This window comes from Lynx canadensis, chromosome B4, assembly GCF_007474595.2.
Source record: "Lynx canadensis isolate LIC74 chromosome B4, mLynCan4.pri.v2, whole genome shotgun sequence".
Lineage (NCBI taxonomy): Eukaryota > Metazoa > Chordata > Mammalia > Carnivora > Felidae > Lynx > Lynx canadensis.
Window position 1 is genome coordinate 132,095,146 of NC_044309.1, and position 27,127 is coordinate 132,122,272.

At 60.5% G+C, this 27,127-nt stretch overlaps 1 protein-coding gene across 4 annotated transcripts; it reads left to right on the forward strand.

The window, feature by feature from the left end:
- Positions 1-27,127, forward strand: SYNGR1 (synaptogyrin 1). Of its 4 annotated transcripts, none has more exons than XM_030320674.1 (4): positions 1-152; positions 17,186-17,423; positions 18,892-19,037; positions 23,235-27,127. In XM_030320674.1, exons 1-4 carry the CDS (start codon positions 54-56, stop codon positions 23,454-23,456), a joined length of 705 nt encoding a protein of 234 aa, XP_030176534.1. In that variant the 5' UTR covers positions 1-53; the 3' UTR covers positions 23,457-27,127. The 4 variants fall into 4 exon arrangements, with proteins under 4 accessions (XP_030176534.1, XP_030176537.1, XP_030176535.1 ...); XM_030320677.1 differs by lacking the exon at positions 23,235-27,127 and adding an exon at positions 20,572-21,310 and having other exon boundaries at positions 18-152; XM_030320675.1 differs by lacking the exon at positions 1-152 and adding an exon at positions 16,224-16,522.

Here is a 27,127-nt window from a genome sequence, read left to right on the forward strand (position 1 = left end):
CGCAGGGCCGGCGGCGCGCGCCGAGCGGGGGGCACCGCGCGGGTGCAGCCACGATGGAAGGGGGTGCGTACGGAGCGGGCAAAGCCGGGGGCGCCTTCGACCCCCACACCCTGGTCCGGCAGCCGCACACCATCCTGCGCGTCGTGTCTTGGGTAAGGACGGCTGGGTGGCCCGGCCGCGCGGGGGGTGGGGTGCGGTGGGGGCGCGGGCAAGGGCGGCGCGCCCGGACGGACCCCGGGCACGCGTGCCGCAGCCGGCGGAGAGCCTTCCGACCGGGGTGCCGGCGCCCGCCACCCCTTCCTTCCCGGGCCCCGGGCGGGGGGGGGGTCCCAGCGCTGGCGGAGCGGGGGGAGCTCCCGCCCCTGCTGCCGTAGCCCTTGATTCCCGGCGCCCCCATTCGCGTGCGGCCCCCCATCGCCGTGACCTCCAGGCCGCGGCTGTGCAGCTCGCGGCTCGGGTTGCGCGCGGCCACCCGGGCGGATCAGCGGCCGTGGGGACGAAGCCCGGGTTTCAGGTGGCCGTTTGGGGGGGGGGGGGAGAGGTGGATCAGGGCGTGGATCATCTCACGGGGCGCACGCCGCGCCTGCCGTGGACGTTCCAGGAGGACAGGGCCGGAAACCGGGTTTTGTGGCTTGGCCCGGAAGGTGTGGAGCGATGCGTCGGGAGCCGGATACCTAGGTGGCTTGCTCGGGGACTGCCTCTCCTTCGCGGCGTGACCTTGGGCTGGGAACCACCCAAGAAATGTTAGTGGGAAGCCAGGAGTTACATCCCGACGTGGGGAGAGGCAGCTCCTCTCTCATGCCTCAGTTTCCCGGTTTGTAGAGAGGTGGCAGCGGCCACCGTGGGCTCTGATATTTCCTGAATCCGTGACAGCACCTCCCCCCCCCCCACCACGCAAGTACACCTGGATGCTTGTGGGGGGGGGGAATTAGGGGAAAGCAGAGGGGATTGTTCTGGATCTCCAGCCTGACAGGGGTCAGAATTCCCCAGCAGCCGGGGTCCCTGCTCAGACCTGGGGTTGTAGGGGAGGAGGATGGGACAGAGACAGTGAGCACAGAGGGAGGGGTTCATGTGGTCTGGGCAGCACCCCAGGGAAAGAAGCCTGCTGCAGGAGAGGGGTGCCTGGGGCTCCCTAGGGTTTTTTGGCCATTGCCCAGACACTCCCACCAGAGGGTCTGGCCTCTGCAGGCCTGGGGCCTATTCCTGCGGGCCCACACCAGAAGGTCTTGGGCTTGGGGACGCTGGGCAGGGTCACTGTCAGCCCAAGGGGCTACGTCTGAGGTCAACTGTGGCCTCAGGGTGCTCAAACCCCCTCACTTCCTGGGTTTTCCGGGCAATATTAGGGTCTGATGGGTGGGACAGCTGGGGTGTTTATCTCTGGCCTCCCAGAGAGAAAGGAAGCTAACTCTTCCCTGTCTAAAAACGTTCAAACCTCCTCCTGGTGCCACAAGAAGCGGGGCCGTGTGTAAACCCCTTTCTTCTCAAGTACCCACCAGCTGGGGAGCTCTTTGAGGGCAGGGAAGCCGCGGTGACGGCACAGGGCCTGGCAGCGGGCCTGGCACCCGGGGACATCCGTAAGGGTTTGTGGTGCCGACTTCGTTCATGTATGCCAGTCTCCAACTCCCCAGAGACCCCAACTGGCCCTCGGCAGAGATGGAGCTCTGGGGGGCACCTGCCTGATCAGGTGGGCCAGCTGTATGCCCTGCTCCCCTTTGCCAGCCCCTCGGGCCACGGGCCTGGGAGGGTCAAGCCACTGGCTTTGTGAGGGGTGTGGGCGGTTTGCTTGCTTGGGTCACTTCTGCCTGTGATGGCTTCATTTAGCAAAGCTTCACTGAGTCTGCTGGGCCCCTAGGGAAAGTGACATGACTCAGATGCAGCCTTTAGTGTTCGGGGATCCCACAGTCCTACTGGGGAGGGAGCCAGGTGCCACCCCGCCCCGGGGTAGAGGCCGTGAGTGCCAGGAGAGGGGTCTCCCTGCTGTGGGACTCAAGAGAGGCTTCATGGAGAAGGTGATATCAAATTGGGCCTTGAAGGATAAATGGGGCTTATCTCGGGGCGTGGCGAGACAGTCCAAGCAGGAGGAAGGAAAAGTAACAGATGGGGTACCCACCGTGGGCCGGGGTGGACACACGCTTACCCAGCTAGTTCCCTTCCAGCCTGCATCACTTGAGGAAACTGAGGCTCAGGGAGTCCCAAGGTTACCGAGCATGTAAGCGGCAGAGGATTCGAAGCCAAATCTTTGAGTCTCCAAAGCACATTGATTGCTTCTCCTGGAACTGGAAGAGGTCAGAATCCTGGATTTCAGGTTCGGAAAGGATAATGGTCATCTGGGCCAGCCACCGTCTAATGCCCGAACCCCCCCCCCCCCCCCCCCCGCCTCCTAGCTCTGCTCACTACCTTTATGCTAGCAAAGGCAGCTGATAACAGGCTAAGTGACGCCTTTAAGAAATGTGTAGTTCTTTTTTTCTGATCCCAAAAGTAATCCCTGCTGACTTTCGGAAAATAAAAACATCACTTGTGATGGTTGTACAGCGATATAAATGTACTGTACTTAATAGCATTGAACTGCACACTTAAGAATGATTAAGGTGGTACGTTTTTTCATAATTTTTTAAGTTTATTTGTTTTTGAGAGAGAGAGAGAGAGAGAGACACAGAGAGAGCATGAGCGGGGGAGGGGCAGAGAGAGAGAGGGAGACACAGAATCGGAAGCAGGCTCCAGGCTGCGAGCCGTCAGCACAGAGCCGGACGTGGGGCTCGAACTCACAAACCGTGAGATCATGCCCCGAGCCGAAGTCGAATGCTTAACCGACTGAGCCACCCAGGCGCCCCGAGATGGTACATTTTATGTTGTATTTTACCACAATAAAAACGATCGATGGTGGGGGAGGGGGAGAAATAAAAGAAAAAAAAATAGTGGGGTGGAAAAAAATCACGTGTGATCCCCTCACTTAAGGAGGACCGCTGCTTCCTTCCAGTCTTTTTCAAAAATGTGTGGTGCTCTGAAAGTGTTTTAACTCGTCGATGAGCGCGCAGAAGATGCCGTTGGTGACCTGTCCTTCGCCCTGGCGTCCCCTTGGCATCCTGGGGTCTGGGAGGCGTCAGGCTTGGCCTTCAGACGAACGAAGTCCTAGCTCCAGGGCTAGGGTGACCAGTTCATCTTGGTGTGCTGGAACTTTCCCAGCTTCAGCACTGCAAGTTATGTGTCTGGGAGCCTCTGAGTCCCACACAAACCTAGGTGACTGGTCACTCTAGCCAGCACGACTCCCCCGCCACGTAGACCCCTCCTGCAGCCCTGGAGAGGCCCTAGCAACACGTGCACGTGGGCTTGTGATTTTTGTAAAAGATCTTTTTCTGAAAGAGGGAACCCCCCCCCCCCAACCATATCAGCTTCAGGGCCTCTTCAAACCTGGATCTACCCTGGAACCTGAGCCGCGGGGGCAGGAGCAGGACCTCCGACGCCACCTCAGCTCCTCTCTGCCCCTTGTCCCCTCGCTGGCCCCCAGGCCTGGTGAGGTGACCACTCACGGCAGGAATTGACCGCTTTGGTTAAGGCAGAGAGGGAACCAGCGAGCCCAGGCGATTCGGACCTTTCCTGCCTCGGGTGAGGAGGGGACGGCTGAGCCGGGGCAGTGTCGAGGGTAAGTTCAGAGCCACCTCTGACCCCGCTGGAGGGAGACGGGGCTGTGCGGGCTGGGAGCCGGGAGAAGGCTGCCTCTGCCCGCTTCCCCGGGCACCGGCCATGCCCACCCCTGTGCCTTGGTCTCCCCATCTGAGTGAGGAGGTTGAGCTGGGTCAGAGGTGCTCCGGGACTGCAGCCTGTCTGTGACACCTTTCCCTATCCCTGGAGCTAGGAGGGGGGAGCTGAGCTCCGGCAGGGAGCGACCTGATTTCCTGTAAAAGACCACCTTCTCCGTGGGCTTCACGGTCTCCCTTTTAGAGGGTTGCACTGGCCTGCGGGGAAGGGATATCGGTGCTGGTAGAGGAGAGGGCTGTTGGTGTTTTAATGTTCAGTTTGAGCAAAATAAATGATAAAATGTCTGAAATGGTGGCGTTTTCAGGATTGATTTCTTAAGGGCCTTGAGTGTGACACCCCAGGATTCTGTAAGTAGGGTAGGTGTCGCCGCCCCAAATGACAGAGGTACAGCCTGGACGTCTGCAGCGTCCACATTCGGTGCGCTCCCTGTGGCTTCCCTGTCTAGGTTGAAGTGGCCCCAAGGGGGGCTGGAAGGGGTCTTGTTTTTACCAGACCCCCTCAGTCATCCCAGAGAACCCTGAGTGTAAAAGCTGAGCTCGTCCTGCACCAAAATCAGGGAGCTGTGCGTGGGGTAAAAGGGGTCTGGGGTGGAGATAGAGCCTCTGGCCAGCTCTGGCATTCAGTCATTCGTTCCACACATGCCAAGTCCCTGCCCAGTACCAGCCTGTGTGCCCCATCGGAGACGCTCTCAGTCCAGTGACAAGCACTGTTGGGGAGGCTTGAGATGCTACAAGAAGAAAATCCAATAGGGGTAGCTACCTCTGCCAGGGGAGCATGGAGGGCTTCCAGGGGGAGGCGGCTTCTGAGTTGGTTCCGATAAAGAAGCAGGGAGGGGCATTCCAGGTGGAGGGAACAGCATGTGCAAATATCTGGAAGCATGAGGTCTGAGTGGGCTTTAGAAATAAATGATGGTGAGCTCTCGGGGTCCTGGGTGTGCGAGTGAGTGACATCACACTCCGTGAATGTGCTCCAGAGTGGCCGCCAGGGGGAAGCTCAGAAAAGGTCTTGGATGGCAGATGTACTCTCTGGGCTTCATCTGAGGGCTGTGGGCAGCCACAGAGAGGGGTTTTGAAACACAGAAGAGCTCCCTGTGGCTGCCATGGGGAAGCGTGACCTTAGAGGGTGCTGGGGACGAGTGTCCTGGCAGGAAACGTGTGACCTTGCATGGCCTGTCCTCTCCCAGCACCTGGCACCGCCCTGTCATTTACTCAGGGAGCTACATCCACGGAGGTAGATTACATGCTCCTTTGGCATTTAGCACTAACAGTCTTGGAATCTTCCTTATCTCTTCATCTGTCTGTGGCTGACCTCTTAGGTCTAGGATGGAGTCGGCAGCCAGGAGGTCTTCAGGAGACGCTGGCTGGTGGGTGAGGTCTTCAGGAGATGCTGGCTGGTGGGCGAGGTCTTCAGGAGACCCTGGCTGGTGGGTGAGGTCTTCAGGAGACTTTGGCTGGTGGACGAGGTCTTCAGGAGATGCTGGCTGGTGGGTGAGGTCTTCAGGAGACCTTGACTGGTGGACGAGGTCTTCAGGAGATGCTGGCTGGTGGGTGAGGTCTTCAGGAGATGCTGGCTGGTGGGTGAGGTCTTCAGGAGACTTTGGCTGGTGGACGAGGTCTTCAGGAGATGCTGGCTGGTGGGTGAGGTCTTCAGGAGACTTTGGCTGGTGGACGAGGTCTTCAGGAGACTTTGGCTGGTGGGTGAGGTCTTCAGGAGATGCTGGCTGTTGGGTGAGGTCTTCAGGAGACCTTGACTGGTGGACGAGGTCTTCAGGAGATGCTGGCTGGTGGGCAAGGTCTTCAGGAGATGCTGGCTGGTGGGTGAGGTCTTCAGGAGACTTTGGCTGGTGGACGAAGTCTTCAGGAGACTTTGGCTGGTGGGTGAGGTCTTCAGGAGACTTTGGCTGGTGGACGAAGTCTTCAGGAGACTTTGGCTGGTGGGTGAGGTCTTCAGGAGATGCTGGCTGTTGGGTGAGGTCTTCAGGAGACCTTGACTGGTGGACGAGGTCTTCAGGAGATGCTGGCTGGTGGGCAAGGTCTTCAGGAGATGCTGGCTGGTGGGTGAGGTCTTCAGGAGACTTTGGCTGGTGGACGAGGTCTTCAGGAGACTTTGGCTGGTGGGTGAGGTCTTCAGGAGATGCTGGCTGGTGGGTGAGGTCTTCAGGAGACCTTGACTGGTGGACGAGGTCTTCAGGAGATGCTGGCTGGTGGGCAAGGTCTTCAGGAGATGCTGGCTGGTGGGTGAGGTCTTCAGGAGACTTTGGCTGGTGGACGAAGTCTTCAGGAGACTTTGGCTGGTGGGTGAGGTCTTCAGGAGACTTTGGCTGGTGGACGAAGTCTTCAGGAGACTTTGGCTGGTGGGTGAGGTCTTCAGGAGATGCTGGCTGTTGGGTGAGGTCTTCAGGAGACCTTGACTGGTGGACGAGGTCTTCAGGAGATGCTGGCTGGTGGGCAAGGTCTTCAGGAGATGCTGGCTGGTGGGTGAGGTCTTCAGGAGACTTTGGCTGGTGGACGAAGTCTTCAGGAGACTTTGGCTGGTGGGTGAGGTCTTCAGGAGATGCTGGCTGGTGGGTGAGGTCTCCAGGAGATGCTGGCTGGTGGGTAAGGTCTTCAGGAGACTTTGGCTGTTGGGTGAGGTCTTCAGGAGATGCTGGCTGGTGGGCAAGGTCTTCAGGAGACATTCTTCAGGGCTAAGATCTTCGGGAGACGTTCGCTGGTAAGTGAGGTCTTCAGGAGATGCTGACTGAGGGGTGAAGTCTTCGGGAGATGCCGGCTGGAGATTTCTGCTCTGTGTCTTGGGCATTTCCTCGTGTACCGGGGCCGTGCAGGGGCTTGGGGAGCCTGGGAGAGCCGGGGGTTTGGTGTGGGGAGCAGGGTCATCAGAGCAGGACCTTGGAAGATGCTGGCCTCTCCAAGCCTCATCTGTGACATGTGGGGCAGACTCTAAGCTTTGTGAAGACTGATGTTTGAAGGGCCCGCCATATAACCGCTCCCCCTGGGCATTCGTCATCCTGGTCAGGTGGGTGTTGTTTCAGTACTTTAGGTGAGAGGCTGAGGCCCAGAGATGTTAACCGGAGTAGCTGGGGTGACAGCTTCAGGGAGTTCCCGGCCACATGCAGAGTCCCACAGGACCTGTTCCTGCAGAGCTATGAGGCAGGCCTGAGCCTGGGGAGAAAGATCTGAGGCTGGGGGAGGAGGGGGGGAGAGGAGGAAAAACCAGGAAGACAAGGGAGGAAAGGAAGGGCAGATGGTAGAGGCAAGGGAGCCACGCTTGGCGCCCGGAACCTCCAGGGGGAGGAGAGGCAGGCCAGGGCTTTGCGGAGTGCCTGGGGTCTCGAGGCCTGAAGCCACGTTCTGCGACCCCCTGTGACCCTGACTGGTGGTGTGACTTGAGCAAGATGCCATGTGCTCTGGGCCTCAGTTTCCCCATCTGTCACATGGGAAATGGATAGTCATTTTGGGCTGGTTCCCAACCTTTCCACCCTCAAGGAACCCCATGCTTGCTCCTAGCGGACTCCAGGTCGGGGACTGTTGGACTGGTCTGTCTTTAAAGAAGTGATATCAAGAACCACACCCCCACAATGCTTTTGGGGGGCCCACAGCAGAGGGGCCTGGACCCCGGGTCCATGAATGTGAGCAGAGTGTCAGGGCATCCTGGCACGGCAGCTCATGGCCCTGTGTTTCTAGAGAATGCTTCCCTTCCCGGGATGGGACTATGCTCAGCCCCCCTCTGCAGGGGATGAAGGGGACTGCGGGGAAGGGGTGGGTGTTTGGCTGGGACAGCCCTAGGCTGCCAGGCCCAGACTGTTTAGAACGCAGTCATCCGGGAACCCCAATGAGCTGGGGCTCTCAACTCACGGTCCAGGGGGCGGGAGGACATGACCTGTGTCCCCGAGTCCCTGACCCCGCTCTGAACATCCCTAATTGTACGTTGCGTTGTAACCTGGCCTCCCCCCACGACCCCGCTCCCCTGGCAGCCCTCTTCGGGGGGCTCTTCCTTCCCTCACACCCTCCCTCTGCCGAGCCTGGAGGTGCTCCTGGCTCCTAAGGCCGCTTCCAGACCATCGTCACCCAGCTTTGCCTCTCATGCCGGCCCTGGATCTCTTCATCTTAGGCCAGCCCCGGGTCACTCCCCTACTCCTTGAAGGTGCCTGAGATGCTTGCGTCTTAACACCCGCTCTCTCTAGCGCCACCGCCGCCTTCGTTCCTGGTGTCGCGGTGCCCGCTTCCGTGCTCCTGCTCACGCCCTGGCCTCGCCGCCTGCCACGGTCTTCTCCTCGCGCGCCTCGGCCCCTCTCGCCAGGTGCACCCTAGGCCTGGCCGTCTTCCCAGCAGCTGCGTGCTCTCAGGTGGCCACCTCTTCCCCTCTCCTGTCTGTCCTCCTCTCACCTGTCAGTCCCAGCTTCCCTGGGCCTGGGACCTCGGAGCCATTGACCCTCAGGCTGTGTAGCGCCCTCACCCCATCCTCTCTGGCGCCCCTCCGGCGGGGCTCCCCCCGTGGCCTTACCCACAGCCTCCTACGCCGGGCACCCACCCTCAGCCTCCTCGTGCCCGTGCCTCCCCTGGGCTCTCCGATTCTGTGGCCCGGGCCGGCCTCCCTGCCCACTGGCTCTGCACGCCCCCTGGCCTCTCCCTCCGCCCCATCCTCAGTGTCGCCCTCTCCACCTGGCTCTTGCCCACCATCTTCCGAACGTGCCTTATTTCCATCCCTCGCCAAGGTTTCTCCCTCGGTTTCTCGCATGCACCCCGCTCAGGCTTTCTCCCCCACCCCTCACCATCTGTGACCCTCTCATTGCCAAATCCACGGTTGCTTGTCATTAAACGGCTCTCTCAGCCGAACCTGGCCGGCCGTGAGCGATTTCTCCGTCCTCCCCTTGGACCCGACGGCCGCAGGACACAGACACTAGGTCGTCTTCTAGTTAACAGCCACCCCGAGCGTGTGCTGCGTGCCCGCTGTTTGCTGAGGGCTCACAGTCTAGCGGAGGGAAACGTGGCGGTGACACCAGTAAAAATGCAGAGGTGAGCGCGCGACCAGCGTGAGGAGACGCTCACCTAGGTCAGGGACGGAAAAGTGGCAGTACGGTTAGTTACGAGAGGGACGGCGTCAGCCAGGCGGAGACGGGGGAAGGAGCTCCAGGCAGAAGGGACATCGTGGTAAAGGCCGAGAGGTACAGCAGAGCAGCGAAGAGGACGCCACCCCCTCGGGTGTCAGCTCTGCGGGTGCAGACACTGCGTCTGTTGCATCGCTGTTGTATCCCCCAGGGCCAGGCAGCGTGTGGCGTCTTGTGAGGGCTCCACATGTGGGTGAGTGAGGTGGGGGGCACTGCTCTGCCTTCCTCTTCCCACCCCCCACCGCTATTCGGGGTCTCCCACCGAACCTTCAAGGCCCAACGCAGAAATCACCTCCTCCTTGAAGCCTTCCAGGATTCCCCCCCCCCCCCCAAGCTTGCTGTCTCCTCCTGGCTTCTTTTGTGCTCTATGTGAACGGCCGTGAGAACTGTCAGTGCAGAAGGCGTTTCCCCCTTTGTGCCTTCTTCTCTAGAAAGCGAGGCAGGGCCTGGGACCAGATTCTCTCTCCGAAGACCTCAGGCTTCCACAGAGGGAGAGAGACAGTGAACAACAGCGTCAGTCATGTAGGAGCTGGCAGGGCAGGGGCGGGCATCGAGCTGAGGAAGAGCACACAGACCCGGGTGGTTATCCCTGCCCTTGTGACCGGCTGAGGGACTGCACAGAGCCTCAGTTTCCCCAGCTGCAAAACGAGACAGCAGCGCCTGCCTGCCTGCCAATGGGGCCATTGGGGATAAATGAGGTCCCGCCCGGGAAGGGCCCAGGCAGTGCTCGGTTGGTGTTCATAGCCCAGGGGTGACTCTGTTCCCCCTCCCTCCCTCAGGGAGTTCAGAGGTGGCAGGGCCCGGTGGGGAAGGACCTGGGCTGTAGAAGACTGTGGGGTGAGGCCTCTGGCTCCTTCGGCCACCAAGCTGCAGCCCTGGGCCAGTCAAGCAGCTTGTTTCTGGGTCTGGGCTTCCCCCTTCCTAACAAGGGTCCCTGCCCCCCTGTGGTCACACAGCCACAGGAGGGTGAAGGTGGGGACAGTGTGGCGAGAAGGGGGAGCCTTCAGATCACCCGGCTGAGTCTCAGTACCTTGGGGACAGGGGTCTGCTTGCTCGGGCCCCTGCCCAGCAGAGCCCCCTCCCCACCCCCACTGCTGAGAACCCGAGGGACAGCTTGCAGGAAGATTACGGCCTAATCCCCTGCAGGTTACATCCAAGGTGTCGGAACAGGGTGCCCGGGCAGGGGAGCAGAGAAGGGGCCCTGGGAGCCTCCCCTCCCCTGACCCCGCCTCAGCCCTGCGGCTCCGCACGAGGCCCTGCAGGAAGCAGAGTGGCTGCCTAGTGCCCATCATGTGCCCCTGCGTTGGCTTTTGCCATTTTCCTCATATGACCCTGTGGGAGGTCATATGAGGGGTGGGGGGGCCTTGGCAGCCTGACTCATCCCTCAAAAGCACGGCTCCTTCTTTCCTCACACAGCCTTTCCCTGGGGCCCAGGAGGCGGCGGGACTGAGGACTCTGGGAGGGACACTGACAGGAAGGCAGGTTCAGCTGGAGGTGAGGGAGAGGACTCAGCAGCCCCCCCCTTTTAGGGAGTGAGCTCCCCGTGGTCAGAAGTGTGCAAGCAGAGGCCCAAGCCAGGGATGCTGATTCCCATGCCACCTGCACCTCTGCCCATCTCAGGCTTGCTGTTCGTTCCCCTTAAAGCCTTTCCTGACCCTCCCTGTGGGTCCAGCGGGCAGATGTTCACCCAAAAATGAACTAATAACTAGGGACGTTAGCGTATAAAGACGTCATCAAAGAAATACATTGGAACGTATTGTAGAATATCGTAGAATATTGTAGATCTGGGAGCAGGCCTGGAGGGCTCCTCTGAGTGGTGTTTTCTCTGAGATATGGATGTTGAGAAGGAGCCAGCAGGAGCCAGCCTGGAAGGTCTGGGGAACTCTGGGTATTCCAGGCAGAGGGAAAAGCCAAGTGCAAAGGCCCTGAGGCAGGAATGAGCTTGGGAGGGAGCTAGAGAAGAGTGGGAGAAAGGAGTCTGAGAGGAAGGCAGGAGCCCAGGGGTTGCAGCTGGGCGAGGTATCCATCCTGGGGATGGAGGTGGGTAGGACGGAGCATGGGAATGACACGTTTAAAGGGATCTTCCCAGGGGCGCCTGGGTGGCTCAGCCGGTTAAGCATCCAACTTCGGCTCAGGTCATGATCTCGCGGTTCATGGGTTCGAGCCCCACATCGGGTTCTGTGCCGACAGCTCAGAGCCTGGAGCCTGCTTCGGATTCTGTGTCTCCCTCTCTCTCTGCCCCTCCCCTGCTCTCTTTCTCTCTCCCTCTCAAAAATGAATAAAAACATTAAAAAACAGAATTTAAAGGGACCTCTCCAGCTGCTGTAAAGGGGATGGTGCAGGGGTGGGAGTGGACGCATAGAGACCAGGAGGGAAACTGCTGTCCTCTCCTGGCAAGCGGTGGTAGTGGCCTGGGCCAGCATGGGGGACACGGGGTCATTTGGGTTACTTGGTGCAGGATGAAACAGTAGGGCTAGCGCCGCATCGGATGGCATTTGAGGATGAGCCCGGTTCGGGGTTGGAGCTCCCGGATGCAGACGGATGAGGGGCGCTGGAGGTCACTGGGGGCTGGAGGGGTTGGACGTGAGACCAGCCGCCCAAGTAGGGGGACCTCAGAGCCCACCTAGGGGCTCAACCTCGGGAGAGACTCGTAAGAGTTGGGGTGGGTGAGCACCCACTGGCTGCCACTGGAGGAGATGAGGAGGCCGGAGAGGAGGCCTTCCTGGGGCAGGTGACGTTGCAGCCTGGAGGTGGGCAGGAGCGGAGACCGTGGAGTGGAGGCTGGTGAGCGGGTCAGCTGGCTGCCTGCGGTGCGGTGCGGGGCTCGGGAACGTGGAGGGTGAGACGGGCGGTGCCCTTCTTAGCTGGCAGGGCTCCGGGGCTCCGCTCTCTGCAGCTTGTCTGGGTGGAAACCCAGTATGTGCCTAAAGGTGTTCAAAGCCAGCCTCTGGGGAGTTCCCGGCAAGTAGCAGCGACCTCTGCCCCTCACGCCGGTTTGGCCCAGCTCTCCCGGGAGCCCGGGGCAGCCTGTTGCCCGCCAGTGGCCTGGGCGCGGCCTGCCAGCTCTGTGTGCGGATGTGGGCCCGGCCCCTCCTGCACAGTGGGGTGGTGACACAGCTCGGGACGGCAGGTGTCCCTCCTGGGACTCGCGCTCATTCTAGGGTTGGGGACCTGGAATTCACTCCTGGGGAGGCAGCTGAAGGTAGGGATTTGACTTACATCCTGGAGTGGGGCTGGAGGCGGGCAGGTCTGGGCTAGAGCCCAGCGCCCTGCTTACCCGCTATGGGCCAGCCTGTTATGGGCCAGCCAGAGGCCAGGCCTCTCTGGGCCTCGGCTTCCCTCTCTGTGAAATGGGCTAAGTGAGCCTGATTTGTGGGGATGTTTTTACCTTTATTTTTTCCTTAGAGATTTTGGTGAGGATTAACCGAGATGTTTTCCGTCAGGCGCTCCCAATCGACGCAGGGCCCCTGCAGAGGCTGTGGGTTAGCTCAGGTCTCTTGGGAGCGACAGACCCATAAATGAGTGTGTGCAGGGTCAGGGTGGGGGAGTGGCTGGGAAGGAGGGGGAGTGACTGAGAAGGAGTTCGATCCTATTTGAAAGATGGAAGAGTGGGGAAGGGCATTCTGGGAGGGCGGAACAGCAGGTGCACAGTTATGACACAGCCTACATCTGTGCCAACCCTGACGTCTGGGATGGCTGAGCAGAGTGGGGGCAGGGTCTGACACTTCCGGGGTCTCCGCTTCTGTGTCTCTGAATCCAGTACCCCAAGATCCTGAGATTCTGAGACACCTTCCGATGTGTTTTTCTGAGTTTGACATAGCTCTGTTCCAGCTGCCATCTGGAATCCTTTCTTTTTTTTTTTTTAATCCATTTTTAAAAAGACCCAGGATTGGATTATAAAGATGGTGAAAAAATAGCCTTGGTCCATTTACATTGGTGCCCCCCCCCCCCCCCCCCCCCCCGGCTTTCTATAGCATTTTCTTTAGTTCGAGGAAAAGGGATTGTTTTTCCTGTGCCTTCCAGTGTGACCAGCGGCCTCTGTGGAGCCTCCCCTGAGGCCACCCTGTCCTGTTTCCAGGCCGCTGGTTCTGCCACCACAGACCCGTCTCCAGTCCCTCCAGCAGGTCCGCCTGTTAGGTAGAGTTTGGCCGCAGCAGCGTAGAATTTCATTCTGGTTTAATTTCCGGTTCTCGGCTCCGTGCGCTCCCTGCTGCAGATCCGGCCTTACCGCCTGCCTGACACAGAGCCCTGACTTTGGGCTCGGAGGGACTTGGGTTTGAGTCTGTATCCCACCCCCCACCCCCCACCCCCCCGCAACCAGCTGCGGCCCCCTGGGGCCGGTGCCCGCACACGGCTGGAAAGTGAAAACAAGGACGTGGCCCGCGTGCAGTTAGGAGCAGGTGTTTCAGTCCCCCAGTAGGTCCTGAGGGAGCCCCCCTTCCTCCCACCGCGGGATGTGAGCTCCGAGGCCCATCCCTGCTCCTGGGGGGCTCGGTCCCACGTGGGTGGAGAGACGGCAGCTAAGTGGAGTCGCGAACCCCGGGCTTACAGGGTCCCGGAGGGAGTTCGGGGACCCCGAGGGACTAGTTGTGTCTCCTTGGCAACGCTTCTCCATCTGTAGAGTCTCAGGCCCGGTCCAGGTGAGCGTCCCTGCCCTGGCCCGGCCGTGCAGCCTGCGGGGAACGTGGCGTGCACACCTGTTCCCGGGGGTCGCGGAACCCAGCCCCCCGCGCCCCGCCCTTTGCTCTTCCTTCTCATCCCCGCGGCAGACGTGTCAGCAGATCCCGGTGGCTTTACCTTCCGCATTCAGCAGCCACCCCGTCCCACTGCCACCACTGCCCACGCCAGCCCAGCCCCTCCTCCCTCCCCCCGGGCGCTGCTTAGCCCCCCAGCGGGTCTCCCTGCTTTCACCTTGGCCTTACGCTCTTCTCTCCGCGGCGCCCAGGGTGGCCCTTTCCAGACCTAAGTCAGATCAAGTGGGATTAAGCCCGAAGTGGCTCCTGAGCTCACCCTGCCCTTCACGGCTTTGGGGGTCAGGCCCTGCCTGCCTCGTGGCAGCTTGCCCCGCCGCCACCGGTCGCGACCTGTGCTCGTGGAAACCACGTTCAGAGAAGAAACCGTGCAATGGGCCGGGGCGTGGGAAGGTGGGGAAGCAGTGATCAGCAGGCAGAGGAGGGAGGTGAGGCCCAGGAGGGGTGGGCGAGCCGTACAGCAAGGGACTGGACCACCAGCCCTCGGAAGCTCGGACTGTGTCTGGAAGGCCGTGGGGGAACCGTTTCAGGGAGCTTCGTGCTGCAGGGCGGGGACGGTGAGCCACAGATCCGGTCACCCCCCTGTGGTCACACCCTCCTCGCGGTGTCCCACCCACCTGGCCTTGTCCCCCCCCCCCCCCCCCCCCGTCTCGCCCACTCTCCCTCCCGCCCCGTCTCGTGCACCTCCAGCCCTACTCCTCCGTCGCTGCTCCAGCCAGGCTTTTCTCCCACCTCCCGCCTTTGCCCTTTCTGTTCTGCCTGCAACACGCTTCCCCCCATCTTGGCAGGGCTGGCTTCTCAGCTCAGCTCAAAAATCACTGCCTCGGCTCCCTTCCCTGACCGCCGCTGCCCCCCTCCCGGCATGGCCACCGCCTGCCGTTGCTCCGTTACCTCTTCTGCTTGTTTAGCATCACTCCGGCGTTTTCTGGGTGCCGGCTCCGCGTCGCCTGCAGGCCCTCACGTGCATGGCCTCGTCCGTTCCTCACGACACGCCGGTGGTTCAGGGTGCTGCGGTGGCAGGGCTTTACAGATGAGGGGACCGCGGCTCCGAGAAGCCACTCGCCCAAGGTGACTTCGACCTCGGGGAATGCCTGACCGCGGAGCGCCCAGTGTGCCAGAGCCGTGGGATGGACAGGAGGACCGGAGCGGGCACTGAGCTCCTCTCTCTGCGCTGCTCCGGGGCCCCGCAGGTTCCTTGGAGGCTGTTTTGATCTTGTTCCTCACCCTCCTGGGGACACACTGTCTCCAGCACGTGCCTCCTGGCCTCTTCAGGGACTCCCCGCTTCTGTCCCCCAAGAGGGCCCCATCTTAATGGTTCCTCCTCTGCTGTCCCCAAAGCCCCAACTTCCGCCCGCCCGCTTCCCCTCCCACCTCCTCCTGGCCTGCTTTTGGAAGGGGGTCTACCCTTGTTCCCACCCCTGGCGGAGCATGTGTGCCAGGAAGTGCTGCTCAGGAGGGCCTTCCTGGTGCTCGTCCCGCTTTTCCTCGGGCCTCTGGAGAAGGGACTTAACCGTGGCTCAGCCCCTGGTGTACCTGCTCTGCTCAGGGTGCCTGCGTGTCATTCTGTCAGGAGCCCTGGAGGGAAGGTTACTTTTTGCAGAGTTCCAATCGGAGGCTCAGAGAGCTTAAGTCAGTTGCCTGAGGCCACACAGCATAAGAAGCAGGCCTGGGATTTGACTTCAGCAACCCTGTATGACCCCTTAGGGTCTGGAGTGCCCCCTCTAATCGAGTAGCTTGTCCATTCTGCTGGATTGGGGACGTTGGGTGACATCTGGGGCTGGGCCTCGGATTCCCGACCTGGCAGTTCCTTGGTAGGAACCTGGGACGTGTCTTGGTGCACAGGTCCCAGGGGGCTCTGTGAATGGCAGTCCCGGAGTTGTGCCGTGCGCCACTCAAGCAGCTGGCCATGAGAGAGCCTGCCTTCATCTCCTGCGGCTGCCTTGCTTGTCAAGACTCTGTCAGTAGCCCCGGAGTTCCTTAGACAATCGCTGTGAAGTCAGGACTTCCTGCCTCTCCCCTCCTGGGCCCCCGAGCGCCAGACTTGGCACTCACTCACACTACTGGCCCCCCGGGTGTCTGGAAAGACTACACCTCCGTCCGGGCCCACCCCCTGAGGCTGAACATCAGCCTAGTCAGGTGAGAGACAGCACAGGGCTGAGGATCAGGACGCCCGGGTCCCCGTTCAGCCCGGAGTGTTGACAACAGTGCCACCTGCACTTTCTGTGCCTCAGTTTTCCCGCGCTGCTAACTGGGAGCAGCACGAGTTGCCCTGTGCACCTCCTGGGGTGACCGTGAAGTTGTGGAACCTGTGACGGGGCTGGGCTGAGAGCCAGCACGCCGGCCCGGGTCTGGACCGTGGCTGTGTGCACACTCTCGAATTTGGACAGGCAAACGCGTGGCTCACGGGCCACCATGGCCACCGCTGTGCCCACGGCTGAACGAGGACACAGCCCCACAGTCTTGTCTTTAATTGTGGAAAAATTCGCATGCCGTGCGATTAACCATTTTAAAGTGCGCATTTCCGTGGCATTGATGTTGCGCAACTGTCACCTCTGTCTGGTTTCAAAACGTTCATCATCCGTAAGAACACTCCGTGCTTCTTAAGTAATCGCTCTCCATCCTCCCCTCCCCCAGCCCCGGGGCACCTCTCACCTGCTTTTGTCTCTGTTTTGTCTGTTAGGGCTTTTGTCCTGGGGGTTGACTTTTGTGTTTGGCTTCCCTCACCTCTTTTTGCACCTCTTTTAAGGTTCATCCAGCTGCAGCAGTGTCGTGTTTTTTGTTGTTTTTAATTTGTGTGTTTGTTTATGGCTGACAAACCATAAAAAGCCACATGGGCCCCTCCAGAGGGCAGCTCAAACCAAGGCAGCCTCTTCCTTCGGAGCCAGCAAGTAAGAGGCGGCAAGCGAGGGTGAGCGAGGTGGAAGGCAGCGTCCTTACAACCTCCTCGCAGAGATGTTATCCGTCGCTCTCTGCACTATTCCGTTGGAAGTGAATCACAAGGCCCAGCCGCCACGCAGGGGGAAGGAGGTTGCACAAGGGCGTGAACGCCAGGAGGTGGGGTGGTGGGGGGCCATCTCGGCTGGCCGTCTATCCAAGTGAAATAAACCTGGCAGAGGGGTTGCCGGTGGGGGTGGGCATGGGCCAGCGTCTAGAGGAGTCAGCCTAGGGGGGCTGGGGGTGGGGGCTTGGCAGGTTCACCCCCCAGAAGGGCATGGCCCCACTCATTCCGGGAGGCCAGGTCCAATTGTAGAGGAATCTTGGTGTCAGGGCCCAGGAAGACCTCCCAGGACCTGGACGGTGGGTTGGTAGGGCCAAATCTCTGGTCAGAGGGTCATTCCTGCCTGAGGCGGAGGAAGGAAGGGATTGTCCCCTCCTGCGCTGTGTGACCCGAAGCAAGTTGCCCTCCCTGTCTGGGCCTCCCCTCTGAAATGCCTGTTTCGCACGAGCCTTGTGGCTGTCGGGGGTGAAGAGGGCTCCCCGGGGCAGGGGTAGGCCGCGGGCCGAGGCGGGTAGCCTCCCCTTCTCCGGGCCTGGATCTCATGCCTGCCCCCCCCCGCCCCTCCCCCCACAGGTGTTCTCCATTGTGGTGTTCGGCTCCATCGTGAACGAGGGCTACCTCAACAACAACTCGGAGGGCGAGAAGTTCTGCATCTACAACCGCAACCCCAACGCCTGCAGCTATGGCGTGGCCGTGGGCGTGCTCGCCTTCCTCACCTGCCTGCTGTACCTGGCCCTGGATGTGTACTTCCCACAGATCAGCAGCGTGAAGGACCGCAAGAAAGCCGTCCTGTCCGACATCGGTGTCTCAGGTGAGCCCCCCGCCCAGGGGGCACCCCCCCCCCAAGCACAACAGAGCCGGCAGGGGGCCGTCCCGGCCGTGGGCCCGTTAATCCTCGCACGCACCGAGGAGGCAGCCATCCCCCATCGCCCATTTTCCAGATGAGGAAGCTGAGGTGCGGGCGGGTGGGGGGACAGACTTGGGGTCACGCGGCTGGCAACAGGGAGTGGTGGGACCAGGGCCGGGCCTGAGGCCCCGGAACAGCCCACAGCTCTGTGGCGGGGAGGGGACACAGCTTCCCTTCTCTCTGAAGCCTCCCCTGTGCCACCCCCCGTGAGAGCCTCGTAAGGCAGGCCCGACCGCCTGGCACACAGTCTGGGCCCGGGGAGGGTCGGGACCTGACGTGACCTGCTGCCCTCGTCCTCCAGAAACAGCCTTTGGCAGAGCTGACCCGACCTCTGACCCCACGAGTTCTGAAGTCTGCTCACCGGGTGCTTGGGTTGAGAGGCCGTGAAGCTTTGCCTGTGGCCTCGGCTCTCTGGCTGAGACCTCCCCCCATTACTGGGCCTGGGATCCTCAGGGTGAGCCTGGCTGACTGGAAGCAGTGAGACCAGTCCCGTAGACTTGAAGGATAGAATGAAATCAATGGTTCTCAAGCGGTGTTCCACGGCGCCCCAGGGTTCCCCAGCAGTGCCTGTGGGAGGAGATGTTGGTCTCTAGCTACCCCAGCCCTTTGGCACACACACGCTTTGTCTGAGCCGCTCTGGTCCTCTCTGGGGGGACCCTGGGGACCCACAGAAGACCTCGTTGCCACAAGGCTCCCACTGCTAAGCCCCCCGGGACTTAAGAGGGTGCTCAAGAGGGCCCTCGCTCACCTGGCTCGGGCCTCGTGAGGCTGGGCCTCGTGAGGCTGCGAGCACAAGAGAAGGCAACGCTCAGACCTGCCCAGCTAAGCCGCCCCCCTTGCCCAGCCTCCTCCTCATCCTCTCTCTGCCCGATTTTCTGGGAGGCTATCGTTGGCCAGGGGGTCGGATCAGTGCTCCTCCCAGACTGCTGCAGGGGCAGACTACGTCCCGGGGCGGGGATTCAGCTGGGAAATCTGTGTTTGGCTAAGGCAACAGAAATGCGCACCTAGGCCAACTGACTTTTCTCTCTGTCTCTCCCTCCTCCCCTCCCCTCCCCTCCCCTCCCCTCCCCTCCCCTCCCCTCGCTGCCCCTGGCTCTCCCTGCCTCTGCTCCTGGCCTTGCCATCTGCGTGGCCCGGCTCCTTTCTGTGGTCTCTCTCCTGCTCTGTGTCTGACTGACCTCCCTGTTCTCGCCTCACCTTCCCTGTGCTCCCCTCTCTGTGCCCCCTGCCTCCTGCCTCTCCCTATGGGGCTGGGGGTGGGGTGGGGGAGACGTGCTCCCAAACCCCTCCCTGTTGCTCGTTTTCCCCATTTCCTCCCCCCTCGCCCTCTCCTGTGCGCGGCCCCTGTGCCTGGCCCTGGTGGACACCCCAGCCTTCTGGGCCTTCCTCTGGTTCGTGGGCTTCTGCTTCCTGGCCAACCAGTGGCAGGTGTCCAAGCCCAAGGACAACCCGATGAACGAAGGGACAGATGCGGCTCGGGCCGCCATCACCTTCTCCTTCTTCTCCATCTTCACGTGGGTGAGTACACGGCCCACCCAGCCCACAGTCGCCCGCCCCAGCCAGGCTCCCGAGCGGGCGGGCGGCCTTTCAGCCTAGCCGGGGCCTGCATCCTGCTTCCTGGAGCCCGTACGTGCCCCTGCTTCTCTCGTCAGCAGTCACACGGGCTGCTTCCCGGGAAGGAGGCTGTTGCCATCGCCAGCGAGGTCGCACAGTGGTGCTAGACCCTCGCTTTGGCACAGAGCAGCCTTCCAGTGGTCACGAACGCCCCTCCCAAGCACTCTGGTAGTCGGGTTGTGGGCGTTTACCCTAACGTTTTGCAGACCCAAGTGGAGGCCTGGACAGAAAGATAAGGCTTTGCAGTTCTGAGGCTGGTTAGGAGCCCGGGCCTAGGTGTCGGGAGACCTGGGCCACTTCCTGGGGCTGCCTCTAGTTTTCCGGCCCATTATCTTCCCATCTCTGAAAATCAGGAGTTGGGATTTGGGGGGGGGGGGGGCGGGGTGTCACAAACTCAGATGTCCGTGTGGTAGGCAGCACGTGAGAAAGCGTGAGTGGGCCGGGCGGCAGGTGCATGCCCCCAAGGGGACACCCTTGATCCCTGTTCCAAGGCAGGGATAGGGACCCACACAGGCCAGTCTTCCCATTTTTCCAGAGAAGCCAGAAATCTGAATTTCTGTGTGAAAACTGATCGTTACGTGTTAGCAATTTATTCAAGTTAAAAAAAAAAAAAATACCGTGTGGGTCAAAGAAAGCGTGTCTCTGGGCCCACAAACGGCACCCATTGGCAGGCTCTGGACCTAGCAGTCTCCAGCACCCACGGGCATGACAGCAGGGCTGGGCCCTCTTTCCCACTGGGGTCAGGTCCCCTCAGTGTATTTCTTCTCTCCTCACCTCCCTCCTGCGATATCAGGGTCACATGGGCTCCAGGCCCCCATCTCAAGGGTTCTCCTGCCCCTGTGTGCAGCCCCCTTCCCCTCCAGGCCCTAGAGCAGCCCTGGGCCCAGCCTTCTGCAAGGAGACCCTGGGGCTAAATACAAGCAGCCCTAGCCCTTCCTGCGAAGCCTGCTGCAGCCAGGCCTCCTTGTCCCTCTGCCCTTCCGGGCTTGTCCTAGAGTGACTTCCTGCTCTTTTTGAGGGCCCCTGAATATCCATTTTCTCCTGGGGCCCCTCTCCCAATACAATATTGGGAGCCAGGGTTTGGAGGAGAACACCTGTGGTTCAGGCCCCGGCACGCCAGCGGTGGTCACACCCACCCTCCGTGTCCTCAGGGCTGGGCAGGAAGAACCAAGTGACCCCAGGGGATCTCAGACCACAGAAGATGCCCCATGTATGGGAACCACACAGCCCATCCGGTGCTACAGGGAGATGTTTGGACCAGTGAGCCCTGAGATGGGGGTGGAGTTCACGGAGGAGGAGGAGTGATTGGGCGTCAGGACTTCCGGGGGCAGATCCGAAAGCCTGACGGACAGGTGCCCACTGAGGCCGGCTTCCCTGCTGGCACTTCTGCCTTTCCCAGCTCTTCCCCACCGTCCTCACCCCTGCTCTCTCCCGGCAGAGCCTGACCGCAGCCCTGGCCGTGCGGAGATTCAAGGACCTTACCTTCCAGGAGGAATACAGCACACTGTTTCCCGCCTCGGCACAGCCATAGGCCTGCCGGTTTCCCGAGGCGGGGAGCGCCCTGTATCATGCCCAGTGGCAAGGTTATGGGGGCAGCCTACTGCCGGAAATGGCCAGGATGCCAGGGCACGCAGGGCAGTGGATGGCTGGCTTGAGGGGCCGGTTAAGACTCGCCACTTACGCATTCATTGCCTCCTTTCTTTTTCCAAATGTCCATTCATTCAGTAAACATTTATTGAGCAGCTGTTTTGTGCCTAGTGATGGATCAGATGGGGTCCCTGGCCCCAGGAGCCCACAGGCTGGGGAGGGGAAGACAAACAAATTGAAATCTCCCCCAGACAGACGGCCACGGGCTCAGAGGGTTGGCGTTGCTCTCTATACTGGTATACTGATCTGTGGACACGGTGCGAGAGCCTGTTCCTTGCTGCAGCACGAAGGCTGACCTTACAGTTCCCATGGAGGCTGGGTGCAAACGGAGGCCTGGCCGAGGACATCAGAGGACTCCTGGTCCGGCCCTGCTCTCACATGCTGTGTGACCCTGGGCAAACCCCTGCACCTCTCTGAGCCTCAGTTCACTACCCAGTGGACCAACCTCTCAGGGCTGTTGTGTGGATGAAACAAAGGCAGGCATGGGGCTTGGCACAGAGATGCTCAATAAATGTAGGCTCTTCCGTTCATTTGTTCCTTCATCCATTCTCTCCAAGGAGTCAGAGACACCTCCATAATCTCTACTTTGGGGGCGATTCTCGTGTGGTGAGCCCTCGTTCTTCCAAAAGACTTTGACCTCCAGTTCTACAGTTTGGGGGCCTTTAGCTGCCTGGGCGGGAACCACCAATCTCTCCACTCTCCAGGAGTTGAGGGGGTATCAGAGCAAACAGGCCCCCAGACCAAAGCACAAAGAGAGTGAGCTTCCCAACACTAGAGGCATACAAGAGCACAAGGCTTGCTGCGTGGTGGAGATGCTACAGAGAGTACACCTGCTCTGAAGAAGCAGGGCCAGGTGGGCCACCAGGTCCCTGGGCTCTGAGCAGAACTCCCAGCCTCCCCTTTGTACCTGAGTCCAGCAGGGCCCCATGCACCACCCCCCACCCCCATACTCTTGCGTTGTGGCCTCTTGAACCGGCCTCTTGAATTAGGGAGGCCTAATTCCCTCAGCTCAACTCCTTCGGGCCTGGTCTGCCTTTCTCAGGCTTCTGCACTGCTTTAAACAGTCAGTATTCAGGAAGGGCTGCCCCTCAGAGCCTTTACCAATGACACAAATCAAAAGTCAGTGGCTAGTCATTGGGCTTCTGGAACTTTCTAGAATAAAATGCCAAGCACACTTCCCCCCCCTCCCCCGCCTCTCACCAGATGGCCCTTTCAGGTTCCTGGTTGGTTTATTCCCTTGTGAGGGGGCTGATCCATGGGAAGGAGATGGGGAGGGCCCTGGCCTGGGAAGGAGCAGGACCTCTGGGTTCAGGTCTGGGTTCTGGCACTGACTCTGCCGTGAGGTCTCCCTTCACTAAGCCTCAGTCCTCCCAGCCCAGAAATGGGTGTGTAGAGCATTAGCATCTTTCCATCACAGGAAGATTACCTGCTAGAGAGATCTTTGGAGAAGGCTTTCAATGTAAACCTAAAAACTATGTTTTGAATTCATTCCCTAGCTTAGGGTGGTGAATGTCATTGTCCTTAATAACAACGTAATAGCTTTTACTGAAAAAGAATTTCCCACCTTTGTGCGTATGCTGTAGACAAGTCTTTCCCAACTAGGTCCCGTGAGGAGAGGGCTTCATTGGTCAGGTAAGGTTGGCAAAGGTCACTTGTCAAAGTTTTCCCCTCGGGGATCCCAGTAGACGTTAGTCAAGGCCCTAACAGGTCCTGTGGCCCTGAAACTTCTTCTACTTTGTTGAACTCAGCTTCCCAAACTTGTTTGACCAAATGTTTTAGTTAAAATTAGGTTCAGCAGCAAATGAACTTGTAAATAGCAGTGGTTTAAATGAAGTCCAAGTCTGAGAAGACAGTCCGGGACTGGCCTCGTGGCTCCAGAAGTCTCCAGTGACCCAGGCCCCTTCCGTCCCTACAATTAGCTCATGGACCTCATGGTCCTGCGTGGCTGCGAGAGCTCTAGCCCCACATCTGCCCTTCGGGCGTCAGGTCAATGGGTGGGACAGCTGGTGTGCTGGCCAGAACTTACTTCCATGGTTTCACCTTGCCGCAAGAGAGGTGCGGTGGGTTTTAGGGGGTTTTCCAGCACACCAAGAAACTTTTTCCCCTCTCCACGTAACACCCCCGAGAACACAGTTTGAGGAGGATGTTGTGGCCTTGGGGCCACCTTCACACTCCACAGTGGAAAGTTTTTGGTGACCCATAGTGACCCAAAGACCTTCTGAAGGTCTTTCTGGCTGGATGGACAGTGTGGTTCTGGGTCTCTTGAGGGCTGGCCACAAGGACAGACTTCTGCCCCTCAGTCAGGCTTGGTTTCATCTGTGGGGCTTCGAGGATATTTAGCCCTCTGTTGCCTGTGTCCTGTGAACTAACTGCCACTAACCCAGCGTTCTTGTCTGTCTCTCCTCTAACCATCCCCTCCCGCCTGTCCTCGTCCCCGCCGGCCCCCGTCCCCAGGCGGGCCAGGCCATGCTGGCCTTCCAGCGGTATCAGATTGGCGCCGACTCGGCCCTCTTCTCCCAGGACTACATGGACCCCAGCCAGGACTCCAGCATGCCTTACGCCCCCTACGTGGAGCCCAGCACCGGGCCAGACCCCACCGGCATGGGTGGTACCTACCAGCAACCGGCCAACGCCTTTGACGCCGAGCCCCAGGGCTACCAGTCGCAGGGCTACTGAGCTGCAGTGACCGCCTGCCCCTCGCCTGTCCCTGCCCCGGTCCCAGCCGCCCCTGCCCTCCCCGCCCCCCCACCGCCCACGCCCAGACCCCCGCGCCCTCCCAGGCTGCCCTGCCCAGCGCCTCGTTCCACCGGCGTCCATGGCAGCTCGGGGTGGGATGGGGCAGTAAGGTGTTGAGGGTGCATCTACACGTGTGCAAGTCTGTCCGGCGGGGGCTGGGAGTGTTCGCGTTCATCCGTTGTGTCGTCGAGTGTTCATTGAGTGCCTGCTGTGTGTCAGGTGTGTGCTTGGCACCGGTGGTGAAAGAGAAACGGTCCCGGAAAGGAGGCAGACGAGGGACGGAGGAGGCCCCGTGGGTACCAGAGGCGGGAGCGGTGCGAGAGATAGACCCGGATGATGCCGGGAAGGTTTGGCCCCGGGGTGGGTGTGAATGCCTGCAGGACACTGGGAGTTGTCACCTGCCGGAGTGACGGCAGCCCTACTGTGGGTGTTGGGGCTGTCTCCATTTCGTGGCTGAGGAAACTGAGGCCTGGAAAAGTCAAGGTCGCTTGCCCAGGGTCACTCGGCAGCCAGTGAGAGTTGGCTCCAAGCCCAGGCCACCTGACTGCGGAGCACCTGCTGTCCCCTGTCCTCCCTGCCTTCCCCATCCCCCAGCCTGGGGCTCCACCTCTCAGTGCTATCGTCACACTCTGGGAGGCCTTGGGGACCTCAGCCCGTGAGATACCCTGATTCTGCTGCAAGCCGGGGGCCTGTTCTGCCCGGCTGGCTGCTCCCGAAGTGGGACAGCCCTGTCTCTAGGCCCCTCTCCCCACATCCCCACCATCCCCTGCCCTGGTCTCCTGTCAGGGTGGGAGGGCCCGGGGGGCTTGCCTCACTCGCCCGTTTCACCCATGTACTGCTCCGTGCCGTGCGTGCCCCACCGGGAGCTCCGGTGGCCTCCCAAAGGACTGACCGCTGTCCCTGCCTAGGGCCGGGTGGGCGAGGAGGCCCGGAACAGGGAGCGCGAGAGGCCCAAGGTCACAGCGAGTAAGTGGCAGAGCCGGGCTTACTGCCCGGGGTTCTTGGTCCCAGCCACTCAGCAGGTGCCCCGATTCCCTGCCCTCGTGACCTCCCAGGAAACGGAACTGATCTGGAACACTGTGTCATCTTTGCCTCGGCCAGGGTTAGCCAGGGGGGCTCGGGGGCTGGAACTGCCAAGGACCCAGAGGGTCCTTCCACTGGCCTTGCAAAAGGCCTGATGAGAGGACAATGTGGGAGTCAGAGTAGAGACAGCAGGGACTCTGGGCCCAGCAAAGCCAGCCATTAAGCTGCTGCCATGGGACAAACGGCTCCCGAGATGAATGCTGAAAGCCCCTTGGTGCATGGCAGGCTGAGGGGGGAGGAGGCCTGGGCTGTAGTGGAGATGGTAAGCAGGCGACTCCAAAGGCCCAAGGAGGGTTGGGAGCAGAGAGAGACTCTTGCACAGGTGGGCTCTTCACTGAGCCTTGAGGGGCGGGGAGGCCTTACAGGATGGAGGTGTGGGGGGGCATGGGGCCCAGTGTCCACTGGCCAAGTGCCTCGGGGAGCAGGGCAAGGGGATTGTGGCTCGGCACCGTGCTGGATGTCCCCGCCACCGGCACCCCGTTCCCCCACCAGAATCCTCAGAGGCAGGTGACACTCACTCCCGCAGACTCCGCTGTTACACCAGGGATTCAGAAGGCATGCAAGCCGGTGGTCCAGAGATGGGCCCCAAACCCGCCGCTACCCAGGGTCCCCCAGAGGGCAGTGTGCTATATGAGAGCTTGTGAAGGGGTGAGGCTCCCCGAGGAGGGGCAGGAGCAGCACCGCAGAGGGAGAGAGAGGGAATTTCCCAGGTAGAGAAGTGGCACCGCTGTCCCCGCTTAACCGCAGAGGAAACAGAGGCTCAGAGTGTGAATGAGTTAGCGGCGGAGCATGCATCTGAACCCCAGCCTGTCCAAGCCCTCCCCGGGGGGCAGCAGTGACAGCAGAGAACCCCAGGCAGCTGAGCAGCAGCTCAGGGTTGCTGACTCCGGTTTTCCACATCTGGCGGAGGGACTCTGTCCATGGTACCCCCGCTCCCGGTGGCCCGAGTGGGGACGGGATGAGGTTGCGGTATCTGCCAGGCCGAGCGGTGGAACCTGTTACCAGACCAGGTTGACGAAGCAGGTAAGGGTGCGGGTGGTCGTGGGTGTGCTTCTGGCAAAGTGAAGTCCTGTGCCGGTGCGGGAGGCTGTGAGAGGCCCTTCCCTTCGCCCACTCCCCACCAAGCACCTCCCCTGCCGATGGACACAGGGGGACCCCAGGGCGCTGTCCGTCCGTTCTCCCTGGGCACCGACTAGCTCCTCGTGATGCTAGGAACCACTTAAGCTTCATCCAACCCCTGGGTGTTCCTCATAGACTCTCCCTGCCACCCCAGACTGGGAAGGTTTACAGGACGCCTGCCAGGAGTGAGGGGCACCGAACCCCCTCACTTTGCATTCCTCCCTTGACCTGGGGTGCAGACCTGGAGTACGGACCAGATGTGATCCCACCATCAGGCTGGCTCTTGACAGGGACCAGCCAGTGGTGGAGGGAGAGAGGGCGGAGGGTGGGATTTGGCTGAGACCCAAGGCTCCTGACTCCCCTTTTGGGAGGTTGGTAGCGACGTCCTGCTTCTTCCCCTGGCCGAGGACAGCCCCCCAGGGCCCCCAAGGTGTATTCACAAGCCAGTGGTGTACTCTTGCCTCCCTCGGCCTCTCTCTTGCTTCCAAGACTTTTATTTATTTATTTATTTTTATTTTTTTGAGAAGACTCTCCCCCGCACCCCCTGCCCCAGCCTGACCTTGCCGAGTTTGGGCTTCCTGCTCCCACCAAGCACAAGAGAGGGCTCAGGAAAGCTGGGTTCCACGTAAGTTTAGAGCTGCAAATACCCTTAGAGTTGGTAGCGTCAGCCGGGAAGACAGTGACTGGTGCAAAGTCACACACAGAGGCGGAGGTTTGGGATCCGGGTCTCTTGCCTCCGAGTTAACACTTATCCTGCGCAGTCAAAGCCCGTCTGCCTGGGGGTGGCTTCTGGTACCTGGGGGTGTAACCATTGGTCTAACTCCCCAGGGACTGGCATCCGCTCCCTACTCCAACCTTCCCTGGTGAGTTTTGATCTTCAAAGACTCTTGGGGGTCCCAGGCTTCCCCCATGTAACCAAGAGTCCCCACTTGTTACCCCTTGAGGGCCCCCCAACCTTGACCCCAGACCCCTTTGATTGTCTAAGGAGCAGGAAGAGGGACCACCCTTCCAAAGAGTTTGTAGGAGGATGGGCTGGTCCAGTCGCCTCCGAGCGCTGCCCCTCGATGTGACACTCCCCCCTCCCCTGGTGCCCACAGCCCTCGTCTGGGTGTCCCGGCCCTCCCGCAGCGTAACTGCCTGTGTATAGTATAAATATATATATTTTCTATATATAAGATGTATAATATAAGGCTCCACAAATATATCTCTGTGTGTGTGCGTGTGTGCAGTGAATGGCGGTCCCCCTCCTGGGCCCCCACTCTGGACTCCCCCACCACCTGGTTAAGTCTCAAGAGTGAATCCAGTGGCCCCGTGGCACCCTCCTTTATGACATCTGTCCATTTGTGGTGAACCAAGTGAAGGTGGTGACTTCTGGTGACATAGTAATAAAGTGAAGACAAAACCCACCA

What these genes read in the sequence shown, in the direction of transcription:
- SYNGR1 (XM_030320674.1), top strand. Translation starts at nt 54, where the DNA reads ATGGAAGGGGGTGCGTACGGAGCGGGCAAAGCCGGGGGCGCCTTCGAC. An exon ending in GTCCGACATCGGTGTCTCAG is followed by an intron (nt 17,424 to 18,891) that starts GTGAGCCCCCCG and finishes TGGACACCCCAG; the next exon opens with CCTTCTGGGCCTTCCTCTGG. An exon ending in TCTTCTCCATCTTCACGTGG is followed by an intron (nt 19,038 to 23,234) that starts GTGAGTACACGG and finishes CCCCGTCCCCAG; the next exon opens with GCGGGCCAGGCCATGCTGGC.